This window comes from Lithobates pipiens, unplaced genomic scaffold (genome assembly GCF_037356315.1).
Source record: "Lithobates pipiens isolate NorthernLeopardFrog02 unplaced genomic scaffold, aLitPip1_a1.2 Scaffold_13, whole genome shotgun sequence".
Classification (NCBI taxonomy): Eukaryota; Metazoa; Chordata; class Amphibia; order Anura; family Ranidae; genus Lithobates; species Lithobates pipiens.
This window is the reverse complement of record NW_027507718.1, coordinates 448,992,640-449,009,748: the sequence shown is the minus strand read 5'-3', so window position 1 is coordinate 449,009,748 and position 17,109 is coordinate 448,992,640. Positions and strand designations below refer to the sequence as shown.

General features: G+C 40.2%; 1 protein-coding gene across 1 annotated transcript in view; it reads right to left on the bottom strand.

The window, feature by feature from the left end:
* FGFBP2 (fibroblast growth factor binding protein 2) overlaps positions 1-15,144 on the bottom strand; it is a 41,706-nt gene extending 26,562 nt beyond the window's left edge. The window contains exon 1 of the mRNA XM_077477747.1: positions 14,425-15,144. Coding sequence (XP_077333873.1) covers positions 14,432-15,013 — 582 coding nt within the window. The 5' untranslated portion in view covers positions 15,014-15,144 and the 3' untranslated portion in view covers positions 14,425-14,431. The remainder of the gene's footprint in view (positions 1-14,424) is intronic.
* Positions 15,145-17,109: the final 1,965 nt, after the last annotated feature.

The following is a 17,109-nucleotide window of genomic DNA, read 5'->3' as shown; positions in this document are numbered from 1 at the left end:
TTGTATGGCTCATATCCACCTTTTTTTGCCGCACTGGAATCGGATAGCATGGGTGTAACTTTTATGTTTGTCGTTTTATCATTTAGATTTTGGAGGCCTCAGATACAGAACCATCATAAAGCAATGTTTCAATGACATGCATGTTTAACCACTTCAGCCACGGACCAATAAACACCTTAAGGACCAGAGGTCTTTTTCCAATTTCGCACTGCGCTGCTTTAACTGGTAATTGTGCGGTCATGCAATATTGCACCCAAACGAAATTTGCGTCCTTTTCTTACCACAAATAGAGCTTTCTTTTGATGGTATTTGGTTGCCTCTGTGATTTTTATTTTTTGCGATATATGCGATAATGAAAAAAATATATATTTTCTTCTTTTTGTTATAAGAAAAATAAAATAAACTAAATTTTAGTCATACATTGAGGGCAAAATGTATTCAGCCACATGTCTTTAGTAAAAAAAATGTCAATAAGCGTATATTTTTTGGTTTGCGCAAAAGTTATAGCGTCTACAAACTAGAGTACATTTTCTGGAATTTACACAGCTTTTAATTTATGACTGCCTATCTAATTTCTTGAGGTGCTAAAATGGCAGGGTAGTACAAACCCCCCCAAATGACCCCATTTTGGAAATTAGACACCCCATGGAAATTGCTGATGGGTATGTTGAGCCCATTGAATATTTTTTTTTTTTTGTCCTAAGTGATTGAACAATGACAAAAAAAAATAAAAAATTTACAAAAAGTTGTCACTAAATGAAATATTGCTCACACATGTCATGGTTATATGTGGAATTGCACCCCAAACTATATTCCGCTACTTCTCCCGAGTATGGGGATACCACATGTGTGGGACTTTTTGGGAGTCTAGTCGCGCACGGCACCCCGAAAACCAATCACCACTTTCAGGATTTCTAAGGGTGCAAATTTTTGATTTCACTCCTCACTACCTATCACAGTTTCGAAGGCCATAAAATGCCAAAATAGCACAAAACCCCCCAAAATGACCCCATTTTGGAAAGTAGACACCCCAAGCTATTTACTGAGAGGCATGTTGAGTCCATGGAATATTTTATATTTTGCCACAAGTTGCGGGAATATTACAAACTTTTTTTTATTTTGCACAAAGTTGTCACTAAATGATATATTGCTCACACATGCTATGGGCATATGTGAAATGACACCCCAAAATACATTCTGCTGCTTCTCCTGACTACAGGGATACCATATGTGGGGGACTTTTTGGGAGCCTAGCCGCGTACGGGACCTCGAAATCCAAGCACCGCCTTCAGGATTTCTAAGGGCATACATTTTTTATTTTACTCCTCACTACCTATCACTACCTATCACAGTTTTGAAGGCCATAAAATGCCAAGATGGCACAAAACCCCCCCAAATGACCCCATTTTGGAAAGTAGACACCCAAGCTATTTGCTGAGGGCCATGTTGAGACCATTGAATATTTATTTTTTTGTCCCAAGGGATTGAATAATGACTAAAAATAAAAAAATATATTTTTTTTACAAAAAGTTGTCACTAAATGATATATTGCTCACACATGCCATGGTTATATGTGGAATTGCACCCCAAAATATATTCCGCTACTTCTCCCGAGTATGGGGATACCACATGTGTGGGACTTTTTGGGAGTCTAGTCGCGCACGGCACCCCGAAAACCAATCACCACCTTCAGGATTTCTAAGGGTGCAAATTTTTGATTTCACTACCTATCACAGTTTCGAAGGCCATAAAATGCCAAAATAGCACAAAACCCCCCAAAATGACCCCATTTTGGAAAGTAGACACCCCAAGCTATTTATTGAGAGGCATGTTGAGTCCATGAAATATTTTATATTTTGCCACAAGTTGCGGGAATATTACAAACTTTTTTTTTTGCACAAAGTTGTCACTAAATGATATATTGCTCACACATGCTATGGGCATAAGTCAAATTACACCCCAAAATAAATTCTGCTGCTTCTCCCGAGTACGGGGATACCACATGTGGGGGACTTTTTGGGAGCCTAGCCACGTACGGGACCCCGAAAACCAAGCACTGCCTTCCGGATTTAAATATAAAATGCTACCAAAAAAACTGTTAGCGATCGCAGGGATCAGGCCTGACTCTGCGATCGCTGCAGTTATGTGTTTAGTGTTTTGTAAGTGACAGTGATTGATCGATACTGCACTTGGGTGGGCTGGGCAGAGGGGCAAAACGCAGGTGCTAGCAGGTATCTGGGCTGATCCCGCTAACAATGCGTTTTTTTGGAACCCTAAACTGCTGGGGACGCTAGTATAGATCTGATCAGATCAGATATTGATCTGTTCAGATTCTATACCACTACGGGAGGTTTATGCTTTGCGTGTGGGTGTTAGCGGTACTGGCACTAACCTAGCGCTGCCTGGGGCGACGCAGACCCTGACCCTAAAACTTAATTGATATCACCCGCCGGGTGATCAGGGGGTTAAACCTTTATTGGGTAATAAATGGTGGGTGCCCTGATGCTATAAAAAGCAAACTAACCAGAGTCACCCGTAACACTTATACGGTGATCAGTGGTGAAAGGGTTAACTAGGGGCAATCAGGGGGTTCAAATTTTTATTAGGTAGTATATGGGGGTCCCTGGCGCTATATAAAAACCTGACGGGGAACCTAAATAACTAACTGGCTAACCAGCGTCACCAGTGACACTTATACTGTGATCGCTGGTGAAAGGGTTAACTAGGGGCAATCAGGGGGTTAAAACCATTATTGGGTAGTATATGGGGGTACCTAACGCTATAAAAACCTGGCGGTAAACCTAAAAAAATAACTAGCAACCTAACGACACTAGTGACACTAATGCAGCGATCAGAAAAACGATCGCTTAGTGACACTGGCAAAAGGGGGTGAAAGGGTTAACTAGGGGCAATCAGGGGGTTAAAACCATTATTGGGTAGTATATCCGGGTACCTAGCGCTATAAAAACCTGGCGGTGAACCTAAAAAAATAACTAGCTACCTAGCGGCACTAGTGACACTAATGCAGCGATCAGCAAAACGATCGCTTAGTGACACTGGCAAAAGGGGGTGAAAGGGTTAACTAGGGGCAATCAGGGGGTTAAAACCATTTTTGGGTAGTATATTGTGGTACCTAGCGCTATAAAAACCTGGCGGTGAACCTAAAAAAAAAAACTAGCTACCTAGCGACACTAATGCAGCGATCAGAAAAATGATTGCTTAGTGACACTGGCAAAAGGGGGTGAAAGGGTTAACTAGGGGCAATCAGGGGGTAAAACCATTATTGGGTAGTATATCGGGGTACCTAGCGCTATAAAAACCTGGCGGTGAACCTAAAAAAATAACTAGCTACCTAGCGACACTAGCGACACTAATGCAGCGATCAGAAAAATGATCGCTTAGTGACACTGGCAAAAGGGGGTGAAAGGGTTAACTAGGGGCAATTAGGGGGTTAAAACCATTATTGGGTAGTATATCGGGGTACCTAGCGCTATAAAAACCTGGCGGTGAACCTAAAAAAAAAAAAAGCTACCTAGCGACACTAGCGACACTAATGCAGCGATCAGAAAAATGATCGCTTAGTGACACTGGCAAAAGGGGGTGAAAGGGTTAACTAGGGGCAATCAGGGGGTTAAAACCATTATTGGGTAGTATATCGGGGTACCTAGCGCTATAAAAACCAGGCGGTGATCGGGGGGGGGGGGTTTGTGTACCTATGTGTACCTATGTGTTAGAGTAGTGTTTTGGTGCACTTACTTTTAGCCTTCTCCTCGTAGTCCGGTCAAAAAGACCGCCCCGAGGAGAATGACATCACTTCCTCCTTCCTGTGTATACAATACACAGTGGGAGGAAGCTTCTCATTGGCCAGGAGCGATCCAGAGGGGGTGGCCAGAAACCAACAGCCATCCCCTCATCACGGATCGCTCCTGAAGTGAACCGGACCGCCGTATCCAGCGGGAGGGGGTCCGATCGGACCCCCCACCCGCTGGAAGGCAGGCACGTACATGTACGTGCTTGTGCCTGCCTGTGCCATTGCGATGATGTACAATGGCAATACGGCGGTCCTTAAGTGGTTAAAAGCATTTCTTACCCTGATTATGCACACCGTGTACTCTGGCTACCACCTTCCCAATGTGCATGGAATATTTTTAGTATTAGAATTAAGGTGATTGGGCTACCCAAAGGGGTTTAAAGGGAAAATAGAATAGTTCCAGTTCAATTTTAATTAATACTATACTAATTTAACTATTTATATAAACTTGTTATTTTAAAGACAGGCATTTAGTACATTGCACCTTTGACATTGGCGTTACAAAGCATTATGTGTTTAAAGAGACTGTATAGTAGCTGCATGCTTTCAGACAGTCTTTGTCTAAATTAATCTCCTTCTCTGACTCTTTTAGTCATGTGCAAATCTGAGCTTGAGTCATTGAGCTCTAGACAACAGTCTTTCCCAATAAAGCAATTAAAGTTGAGATGTTGGGATAGGGGGTATTACTTACCCTAATCCTTTGGTACAGCAGGCTCCAGCCCTGTTTTCTTTTTACCTAAAGCTCGGGTCTGTGGGATGTCCCTTGGCATCATCAATTATAAAGCAGGGCTATTAATCATGGAAGCAAGCATGCAGCTAAAGCTAAAAGCACCTTAGGGAGGTGGCAGCATTGGACTTGCTGTGAGGAAGGAGGGGGCCTGCCATAGCCAGGAAGTAGCTAAATATTTTTATCCCTGCCCCCCCTAAACTAAATGAGCATTTAATCCTTGCTGTGTGTCCACTGTAAGAGTATATTTTTTCTTATCCCCACAGTTTACCTGCTTAAAACATATGTCTATGATATGCTGGCAGTTTCACTTGTCCCCTTGGGGCTCTGTGAAGATGCCATGGGTGTGTGAGTTCACACCATACAGAGACCAGGACTGGTGGTTATCTCTTCTGTACAGCTCCGGCTCTGTGAAGTCAGAGACATGTCTTTTGCTGCATGCACACGATCAGAATTCTCGTCGGAAAAAGCTCTGACTGTCTTGCCTACACACGGTCACACCAAATTCCGGCCGCCAAGAACGCGCTGACGTACAACACTTATAACTGGACTAGAAAAAAGAAGTTCAATACCTAGTAGCCAAAAGCTTCCATCTCGTATGCCGCGTACACACGGTCGAACTGTTTGACGTACTTAGTCCGTTGAAACACATTTCAGCGGACAATCCGCTCGTGTGTGGGCTTCAGCGGACTTTTTCAGCGTGCAGTCCGGAGTACTAAGAATTTCGGATTTTCCAAAAATCTGTCCGTCGTACTTTGGTTTCAGCGGACAATACGGTCGTCAGTATGCTAGTTCGACGGACTAAGAATGGCGCATGCCCAGAAAGGATTTACACGGCGGAAGGGTGCTTTGCTGTGTCTTGGACTTCCTATTTCTAGTCCCGTCGTACGTGCTGTACACGTCATCGCGCAAGCTTTCGACGGACTGTTTGTGTATCCGTGTGTGGTCAAGTCCGTTCAGTGGAAACTACGACGGATTGTCCGTCGGATTGTATGACGGACTAAGTACGTGATACAATCCGCTCGTGTGTACGCGGCATTAGTTGAATCTGAGCATGCATGAGTTTTTGCGTGTCGGAATTGAATACACACGATCGGAATTTCCAATAGAAAGTTTTTCCATCAGGAAAATTGAGAACATGCTATCAAATTTTTGCTGGCAGGAATTCGGCCAGCTAAATTCCCATGGAGCATACACACGGTCGCATTTTCAGATGAAAATCTCTCATCAGTCTTTTGCTGGCCAAAATTCCGACCTTGTGTACGCGGCATAAGTCTTGTATGTCTGTCAAGGGTGACAGGCATTAAAAGTCAGGATGCCTGAAGGCTTATTCGTCAGGGTTGTCTCTCTTTCCAGCTCCATCCATGGCAGGTAGGGTAAATCGCGACTCAACATGAATTCCTGTTGAAGGAAGGAGTTTGCCCCAGATTCCTGGAGCTCTAGAAGACTGTATGAATTTCTGCAACATCAATACAAAACCAGGCAAGTTCCTGTACATAAGGGACAACAAGGCAACACTGGAGAAAGTATTAGAGAGATGCCAGGTAAGCAGCACTGCTGTGTGTGTCAAAGCTGAGACTGACTACACAGTATATGATCCAGAGAAGCAACTCTTTTCTTTCTGGCTTCCCCTCTCTTCCTCATTGGTGATACAATTTGACATTACTTAAAGCAGATTCCCCCACCTTCCCCTTTGTAATAAAGTGCAAACATCAATGAAATTAATATAGTAAACACATCAATATTCCTATGGATGCTCTGTCAACCCCGCACTGGAAAGTCTGCGTCGCCACTTAAAATATCAGCATCAGTGGTGGCCGGCTTCTTCTTCCTAGTTTTCTGGACTGCACCACTGATGACATCTACAGCCCCTGTCCAGAAAAAAAAAATACTGTTTCCTGATATCTTGAGTCTTGAGAGTTATTCCGAGACCTTGGAAAATAGTACATTCGTTCTCTTTTACTTTGCAAACTGTCCGGAAGGCACCAGTTATGTAGCCTTCAAAGGAGGCAGCTGGGGGGGGGGTAGGGGGGGTGAGACTGTTCACATCACCAGTGCTTTGGGCGAGGCGGCAGTAAAAATAAAAAAATAATACTTTTGAAGAAGCTGAACATGGGGGGCTACATGCAAATATGTTTTTAATGTTTTGGGGGAAAAGTCCACTTTAAATAACTTTTAGAATTGCTGTGAAAAAGTATTTGCCCCTGTTACAGTGCTGTAAAAAAAGTATTTGCCCCTTATTTTTTTTTGCATATTTTTCACACCTAAATGATTCAGATCAATCCCATTTTAATATTACACAAAGATAACGAGTAAATCCAAGATGCAGTTTTTAAATTATTATTTAATTTATTATGGGAAAAAAACTGTTCAAACCTGCCTAGCCCTATTTGAAAAATGAATTGCCCCCTCATGCTGAATCATGAATGAACTGGGATTAACCCCAATTTTTTGGAAAGTTGAGTTAAATTTCACTTGCCACAGCCAGGCCTGATTACTGCCAGACCTTTTGAATCAAGAAATCCCACATAAATAAAAGCTGTCTGACAAAGTGAAGCACAAGTGAGATCACAAAAAACTACACATTATGCCACAATCTAAAAAAAATCGACAACAGATTAGAAACAAGCATGTTTCAGTACATGAAGGGTTTCAAAGCCATTGCTAAGGCTTTGGAACTCCAGTAAACCATGGGGAGAGCCATTATCCACAAATGGACATAACTTGGAACAGTGTTGAACCTTCCCAGAAGTGGCCGGCCTACAAAAATGACTGCAAGAGCATGATGACGACTCATTCAGGAGGTCATAAAAGAACCCAGAACAACATCTAAAGAACTGCAGGCCTCACTTGCCTCAGGCAAGATTAGTGTTCATGATTCAACATTAAGAAAGAGACTGGCCAAAAATGGCATCCATGGGAGAGTTCCAAGGCCAAAGCCACTGCTGACCAAAAAGAACACAAAGGCTCATCTCAAATTTACCAAAAAACATCTTGATGGTCCCCAAGACTTTCAGGCAAATATTCTGTGAACTAATGAGACAAAAATTTAACTTTTTGGAAGGTGTGCAGCCCATTACATCTGGCATAAAAAGAATACAGCATTTCATAACAAGAACATCATACCAATAGTCAGACACGGTGGTTGTAGCGTGATGCTCTGGGGCTGCTTTGCAGCTTCAGGACCAGGACGACTTAACATAATTGATGGAACCATGAATTCTGAGCTCTACCAGAAAATCCTAAAGGAGAATGTTTGGTTATCAGTTTGTGACCTCAAGTGCACTTGGGTTATGCAGCAGGACAATGATCTGAAACACAACAGCAAGTCCACTTCCAAATAGTTCAAACAAAATAAAATGTAGGTTTTGGAGTGGCCTAGAAAATGCCCGGACTTAAATCCAATTGAGATGCTGTATCCTGACCTTACACAGCCTGTTCATGCTGGAAAACCCTCCAATCTGGCTGAATTAAAACAATTATGTAAAAAAGAGTGGGCCAAAAATTCTCCACAACAATGCAAAAGACTCATTGACAGTTATCACAAATGCTTGATTGCAGTTGTTGGGTGGCACAACCAGTTATTAGGTTTACTGGGCAATTACTTTTTCACATATAGCCAGGCAGGTTTGGACAGCTTTTTTGCCTTAATAAATGAAACCATCATTTAAAAACTGCATTTTGTATTTACTCAGGTTATCTTGGTGTAATAATAAAATTAGTTTGATGATCTGAGTGATTTAAGTGTGACAAATATGCAAAAAAATAAATAATCAGAAAGGGGCAAATACCCTTTCACACAATTGTAGAAGATGTGCACATTGAGATGTTTATCTTAAAGGATAACTGAAAAAAAATGTTCTGTGGCCCAAGTGCCAAAAAATCATGATAAGATCACATGCTTCACATATGGGTTATTGAAAGGTTTAAGGCCTCTTTCACATGGAAGATCCGTGTTTTTTCAGGTGGACCTGAACGGACGCACCATAGACCTCTATGGAGCGAGAGTTGTCAGCGGTGACATGTCCGCTGACATCCGACCCGCTCCAACCTGAAAAAGTGTGGCGGAGGAAAATCCTACTTTTCCATCTATCTGCAGATTGGATTGGATGAAAATGGACTCTATGGCCTGCCTTCATCCAATCCCCCATAAGGGAGAGCGGGGCTCTGACAGGTCCATCCCTGCACAGTGTGGATCGACTGAGCGATCCCCAACTGAGCAGAGCGAAGCCCGTACACATCTGTGTGAAAGGGCCCTTAGGTAGTTTGACCCGATTAAAGCAGGAACAACCATAGAGAGTAATGGAAATCCTGTCTAAACCTTAATCAATGCATCAGTGGACTCCCATTGTTCTCCATAATATTGAGCTTAAGTTGTGTGCAAGTCATGTAGCTCAAAGTTTATCAACTCCAGTCCTCAAGTACCCCCAACAGGTCATGTTTCAGGATCTCCCTCAGATGAAACGGCTGTGGTAATTACCAAGGCAGTGAAACGGATCAAATCACCTGCGCAAAATAATGGAGAGCATGAAAACATGACCTGTTGGGGGTACTTGAGGACTGGAGTTAAGAAACACTGATGTAGCTGATCCTTTAACTCAGATACGTGAAGTCCAAGGATGGGCCACAAAGGCAGTGCTATGTTCACCTGTGGTCCACACTTTGACATACAATGGGTATAGAAAAGATTCACCCCCCTTTAAAATAATCACATCTAAATGTGTTGCAGCATGAAATGAAGACAGACACAGTTTTAGTTTTATCCAGCTGTATTTATTAAGTGCAACTTATAACATCCAACTGAAAGATATAACACCAACATGTCAGAAAAAAAGTCAAAAATAGATTTATTGAGTTGGAAAAAGGATCACCCTCCTCCTAAAAATGACTAAACTCAATTACGTGTAGCTAATCACCTTCTTAATAATATACAAAGCCATTTGACTTTCAACTGTGATCAGCTGTGGCCATTTTGATTAGCTCAGCATGAAAAGAGCTTTCCCCGAGCATTTCAGTCCCTGGTAGTGCAACTGAAGCAAACAATCAACTGTGAGTGACAAGGAATTGTCAAAAGATTTCCAGGATAAAGTTGTGGACAGGCTCAAGTAAGGAGATGGATACAAAAAAATGTTAAATGCTATACCAATGCCCAGAAGCTCAGTGTAGTCTATTATTAAGAAATAAGGTATTTGGTACAACACAGACCCTCCCTGGATCAGGATGTTGCTCCAAACTGGATGAAAGAGTCAGGAGGAAACTAGACAGAGAGGCTACCAAGAGGCCCATAGCAACTCTGAAGCGGTTGCAGGAATTTTTTGACAAAGAGTGGTCATTGGGGGTTATTTACTAAAGGAAAAGCCACTTTGCACTGTAAGTGCATTTGAAAGTGCACTGAAAGTGCACTTGGAAGTAAAGTTGCTGTAGATCCGAGAGGGACATGTGAGGAAGATTTAAAAAAAAGCAGCATTTTAGCTTGCACATGATTGGATAATAAAATCAGCATAGCTTCCATTTATTTCAGCTCTACCACTCATATTTAGAGCAACTGCACTTCCAAGTGCACTTTCAGTGCAAAGTGGATTTGCCTTTCGTAAATAACTCCCATTGTGTGCATGCACAACAATATCATAAATTCTCCACAAATGTGGCTGGTATAAGAGGGGTACAAGAAAAAAGACACTCCTCACATGCAGTCAAGACTGAGCTTTGCCAAAACGCACCTTGAAGAATCTGAAGGCACATGGAAAAGGTTTTATGGACAGATGAGGCTAAAATTGAGCTATTCGGCCTCAATACCAAACAATATGTCTGGTGGAAATCCAATACAGGTCACCATCCAAATAATATCATTCCTACAGTAAAGAGTGGAAGTGCTAATATCCTGTTATGGGGGTGTTTCTCTGCAGAAGGGACTGGAGCGCTTGTCAGGATAGAAGGAAAAATGGATGGGGCAAAATACCGTCAAATTCTTGCGGAAAATCTGGTGCCCTCTGCCAGAAAATTGTCAATGGGAAAAAGGTTTACCTTCCAACATGACAATGATCCAAAGCACCCAGCAAAAATGACTATATCGTGATTGAAGAAGGTGAATGTCCTTGCCTGGCCTAGTCAGAGCCCAGATTAAAACCCCATTGAAAATCTTTGGAATTAATTGAAGACTGCAGCCCACAAATGGTCACCATCAAATTTATCTGAATTTGAGCAGTTCTACAAAGAAGAGTGGGCAAATATTTCAAAGTCTAGATGGGCAAAGTTAGTAGAGACATATGCCAACAGACTGAAGACTGTAATTAAAGCAAAAGGTGGTTCAACAAAATACTGAAGCAAGCAGGTAATCCTTTTTCCAACTCAATGATTGTTTTTATTTTTTCTGACATGGTGTTATATCTTTCACTTGGATGTTATTAGTTACACTGAGTGAATACAGCTGGATAACACAAAGCAACAAAATATGATTTTATGGGGGGGGGGTTATTTTCTACAGTATACCTACTGTATATAAATAGTAATGATAAATTATTTAAACATAAACTGTTGATTATAAACGTTGTTCTCTGTTCACAACTCCTTCAGTTCAAATACACTGTCCATAACCTTTTTTTCAGTTCATATTCATTGACCAGCCCCTTCATTGGCTCCTATTTACTGCACATTACCTTCTTTAACTAAAATTCACCGCCCACCCCCTTCACCGGCTTTGATTTACTGCCCAGAAGATGTCCATGCCCTTCATACTGCTCCCTGCTTGACCAGCCATCTTTATACAAGTGGCAAGGCAAAATTGACACATCTTCACAAAGCCTTGGTCTTTGCATGTAGAGACCTGCTCTAGCTATCATAACTGTGAGCTAAGGCTGCATTGAAAATCATGCCTGCTCACCACCTGTCAGTCAGTGCCTGAAGCCACAGCTGAGTATTTTGCCTGCTCCATCACCTGTCACTGTCAACTGTGGGCATGCCTCCTGCCTGCTCATAACCACCTTCATTTTGCATGCACAGGCACCTTCCTTGCAGCTTGCTAAAGGTCTTCTCTGTGCGTTCAAGGTGGCAGACAGGGAAACCTTTAGCAGGCTGCAGGGATGGTGCTCTTGGGCCAAATGTTTTGCATGACCATCCTAAAGTGGCACTTTGTCCTGAATTGGAAAAAAGATGAGCAGAAAGATCTGTTATCATTGCTGGAGCCATAATATGATATATATAAATATATAATTCTGCAATAAAAGCTTCTTGCTTTTCTCCTTGCAAACACTTCGGAAGGCACGCTCTTGGTGTGCATTCTTGGCACACCTTGGTGTCTATGGTGTCATTAGAGTAATTCTTGACTAAACATTGAATGTTCAAGATGGGGGTTAATCAAAACATTCCTTCAATAACTGATTCTTGTTTTAGGAGTCTGATTTATTTAACATTTGTACCACTCTTTTGTTCTTAATTTTACAAAAGAAAACTTGCATAAGAAATGTAGAGACAACTGTTCTTTAATGGATTTCCTCTCATAGATAGCGAAATGGGCACCTCCCCTACCAGTGATGAAATCATTGACCCAATATCATTTTCTTTTTACTGTATAGCTGTTGTGTGGTCTAATTTTGCCACAAAAAAAAAACAAGTCAGTGGGTAATGCTTGTGTCACAGTTAGCTAAGGAAGGAGGTGGTTGATTTTGTTTTTTAACCTGAGAACCAGATTGGTTAATCATTTAATTCTTTTGCTAGGTACAACAGGAATATAAAAATAAAATATTATGCCAAGTATGATAAAACATATACAAACATATAAACCAAAATTATGCCAAATGAGTAATTTTTAGATTAAATGTCCAATATTACATGACAGAAAATGTGAACCAAACATAAAAGTAACATTGCACCTGAACCGATCACAGAAGCCCTGTGAAATTTTAGAAAATAAATATTTTCTGTGGCACAAAGTACTGTGATTTTTTTTTTTTTACTGCTAATCTAAAAGTATTCCACAGACAAAGCACCCCTCCTGATGTCTAGTCTACCAAAAGTGTAAAGGCTGGGTGGGCACAGACATCAATTTATTCTGGGGTAGTACTGGGTTAGATTTGATAGTGCATTTTTATTAGCAGCCCTCACTGAGACAAAATTGTTGATGTACGTTATTCAGACATCTAAATTGTGCTGCTTTAAAAAGATAGATAGATAGCAATTGCAGTTGGTTTATAAATAACATAGTGATGACAGCAGAAACCAGATAGGTGTGGAAGTGTGGGTTAAATTGGTTAAGAAGGTGTATTTAAGGGCTTATGCCGTGTACACACGGTCGGAGAATCCGTCGGAATGCGTCTTATCGGACTGTGTCATCAGATAATCCGACTGTGTGTGGTATGCATCGGACTGATTCCGTCCGAATCTCCGTCGGACCCAATTTTCCAACATGTTGGAAATATTTCCCGACCAACTGGGCCAGTCGGACGTAATCCGATCATGTGTAGAGAATTTTGATCGGACCAAGTGCCACGCATGCTCAGATCAAATTCCTACATCAAAGCTATTGGCTACTAGCCTGAATGTAGTCCCATCGTAATGAAATTACGTCATCACGTTCTGAAAGATCGGATTTTTCGACAACTTAGTCCGACCGTGTGTATGCAACAGTTTCGGACACAATCCTTCAGACTAAATCTGACGGAAAAAATCCGACGGATTTGGTTGGCAGAATCTCCGACCGTGTGTACAGGGGCTTAGAAGGTTGATGAATACTGAATGGTAAGTTTCAAAGAAAAAGAAAAGCACATAGAGACTACATATTCAAAATGTAAGGAGGTACTAGATTAAGGGAAATTTCTACATTAGAGCCAGTTATTTGAACTTGGATTTGCTAAATCATGCCATGAAAGTGCATGTAAGCCAAAGCTTTTTTCCCCCAATTTTTTGAGAGTGAGCATGGAATAAAAACTGTCAGATATTTTTTTTTTTCTGCTTGGATCCTTTTAGTGAACTTTTCCTTTAAATCCTGCCCCAGAGACACAAGAAGTGAGGGAAGACTCCCACTTATACAGTTGTCAGGAGTTCCCATGTGACAATTTGTTCTCTATGTCTGTACAGAACTCAAAAATTTTGGATTTTTAATCACTTTCTGTTTCTGTGACATTGGCTACCAGGACAAATCTAGAGGATGACTATAGCTAATTGGAACGGAGAATGGAATATAAACTTGACAGGGGTTAAAGAAAAAAAAAGTTTTGAATATACAAATACGTTTTAAGTCTAACCTTTTTACTTATTACCATCTTTTTTTTGCCTTCTGCAAGATGTCTTTTGTGGCGTTCATATAATCTGGAACACCCTTTGCTGTTCCATTAGACTCTCCACCAACATTTCAACTACCTATATTCTCATTTTGTACCTTCTCTAAATGTAAACACCTAACGGTATTGATTTACTAAAACTGGAGGGTGCAAAATCTGGTACAGCTCTGCACAGAAATCAGCTTCCAGTTCTTTTTTGTCAAATCCTAATTGGACAAGCTGAAGTTAGAAGCTTGTTGGCTATCATGCAGCTGCACCAGATTTTGCACTCTCCAGTTTTAGTAAATCAACTTCAAAATGTATGTGTAGTTCACAACTCCATCAAAGATTATTACTCCTCTATCACTTCTGTATGCTATGGTGTACACTAACATCTTGTAAATATAGCCCCTTTGCTTTATCACTTAAAGTTATGCGTTTTATGTTGCTCATTGTTGTAATGACTATATTTTTACATGTTCCCTGATATATATGATTGCCACTTAGGAACTGAAAACCAAAAATAGCAATGCATAAACATGCTCATAAGACCTAATCAATAACAATAGTGGCACTTTTACACAAATTCAATTATAAAAAAAATACATATAAATGGTTTAGTTTGAGTTTACCTGTAGATTATAAGAAAATCTCAATAATATAGGAGCAGAATGTCTGGAAAAACCAGCTGCAATGGTCTTTTGCAATCTTCGTAGCTTTTGGGTTTGGTTCTTCTTCCAGTTGTTTGGCCTTTGGAGCCTCTGGTTTCTTGGTGATAGGTGGTCTTTTGGTTGTAGGCTTCTTTGTTGGTGGGGGTTTCTTTTCTGCTTTGGAAGTATCAGCTTGTTGATTGGTACTGGGGTCAACTTGCCTGAATTGAGAAGGAGTAGGTGCCCTTGGACACATGCTGTGCTTAAACACTTGAGGTTCACATGGATTTCCAGTCTTCTTTAGATCTTGGCTGAGTTGTTCCCAGAATCTTTGTGGATTTTGGTTGTATGCCCGGCAGAAAGAGGGTTTACTGGCAAACTCACACAAATAGCTTTTCCCCTGATTTTTACATTCAATTCTTACTCTCATTTCAGTTGTGCCACTGGTACTCATAATACACGCATCTCTGTTTTTGGTCTGAAATGGAAGCTTTACTTCAGTGCCAGGTTTCTGTGCCAAGGTTCCAACCCAGATAACTGCCATAGTTATAATGACTGTGCCAGACATCATGGCCAGTAATTTGGATGTAGTTCTCTTGCCTCTCCTTTCTTATTGTTAAAGCACTGCTAAGGTCGATGAGCTGTGCTTCGTGGAAAAGATAGATGTACACTGATAGCTGTGATAAAAAAAGTCTTATGTTTTCAGGAAAAAAAAGGAGAGAAGCTTGTCCACAACAAGAATGTGCCTGTAACGTGTAGCTTAAAGCACTATTTAATGACCCAATGTGATCTCACAGAATGGTAACAAGACACATCTTGTCAAATTCTGTAAATAGTCAAACAGATGACAGCATAGGTAAAAAGTTATGGGTCTGCTTGCTCTTTTTTATTTAATTTAGATAAATTTTATTAGAATCTCAGCAGGTCAGTGATTTCATTAAAGCATTAAATATATACAATTGTGCTCACAAGTTTGCATACCCTGGCAGAAATCGTGAAATGTTGGCATTAATATTGAAAATATGACTGATCATGCCAAAAAACTTTCTTTTATCTAAGGATAGCAATCACATGAAGCCATTTATTATCAGATAGTTTTTGGATCCTTTATAAATCATAATGATAACAGAAATCTCCCAAATGGCCCTAATAAAAAGATTACATACCCTGGAAAGTTAGGCCTTGGTACAGACACAAAAGGTGGCACACACAGGTTAAAATTGCAATTAAAGGTTAATTTCCCACATTTGTGCCCTTTAAATCACAAATAGTGTCTGTATATAAATAGTCAATAAGTTTGTTAGCTCTTACATGGATGCACTAAGCAGGCTAGACACTGAGCCATGAGGAGGTAGAAAAGAACAGTCAAAAGACCTGTGTAACAAGGTAATTAAATTTTACAAAGATGGAAGAGGATATAAAAAGATATTGAAAGCCATTTTACCAGTCAAGGCTGTTTAGTCACTGATTAATAAGTGGAAAATTAGGGGTTCTTTTGATACTAAATGGCTTCATGTGATTGCTATCCTTAAATAAAAGAAAGTTGTTTGGCATGATCAGTCATATTTTCAATATTATTGTAAAAATTTCAGAATTTCTGCCAGGGTATGCAAACTTTTGAGTATGATTGTATATCATGCTAGCAATATATTAGGAATACATTGTCAGTTATTAAAATCAGCCATTAATCACTTCAGCCCCAGAAGGATTTGCCCACTTAATGACCAGAGCATTTGTTGCAATTTGGCACTGTGCTGCTTTAACTGGTAATTGCGCAGTCATGCAAGGCTATACCCAAACTAAATTTGCATCCTTTTTTTCCCCACAAATAGAGCTTTCTTTTGTTGGTATTGATTACCTCTGCGGTTTTTATTTTTTGCGATATAAGTGAAAAAAATAAAAATTTGGGAAAAAAATATATATTTTCTAATTTTGGTTATAAAAAAATACAATAAACTAAATTTTAGTCACACATTTAGGCCAAAATGCTTTCAGCCATGTCTTGAGTAAAAATAAATAAATCAATAAGCGTATATTCATTAGTTTGTGCAAAAGTCATAGAACAAGCGCTGAGGGGGACATGGAGGGCGATTAGATCTCCTTACCTGCTTCAGAAGAATCTTTTGGGAAAATTACAAAAAATTATAATTTTTTCCACAAAGTTGTCACTAAATGATATTTTGCTCAAACATGCCATGATTATATGTCAAATTACACCCCAAAATACAATCTGCTGCTTCTCCTGAGTATGGGGAAACCACATGCGTGGGACTTTTTAGCAGTCTAGCCAGAGGACCCACCGAATACCAATCACTGCCTTCTTTCCAAAAATGGGTCATTGGGGGGGTTTTGAACTGTCCTGGCATTTTATGCACAACATTAGAAGCTTATGCCACACATCAACCACTCTTCTAACAACTTGAAGACACAGTCCTTTCTGACACTTTTATGCTAGAAAATTACTTTGAACTCCCAAACATTATATATATTTATATTTATTTTAAAACAAAAGACTTACAGATTAAAATGGGAGTTGCGATTTTTTTTCACACAACATTTGCGCAGCAATTTTTCAAACACAATTTTTTTGGAGAAAAACTTTTTGGAATTTTAATGCACTAAAGTACACTATATTGCCTAAATGTTTGATAAAATATAAAAGATGAT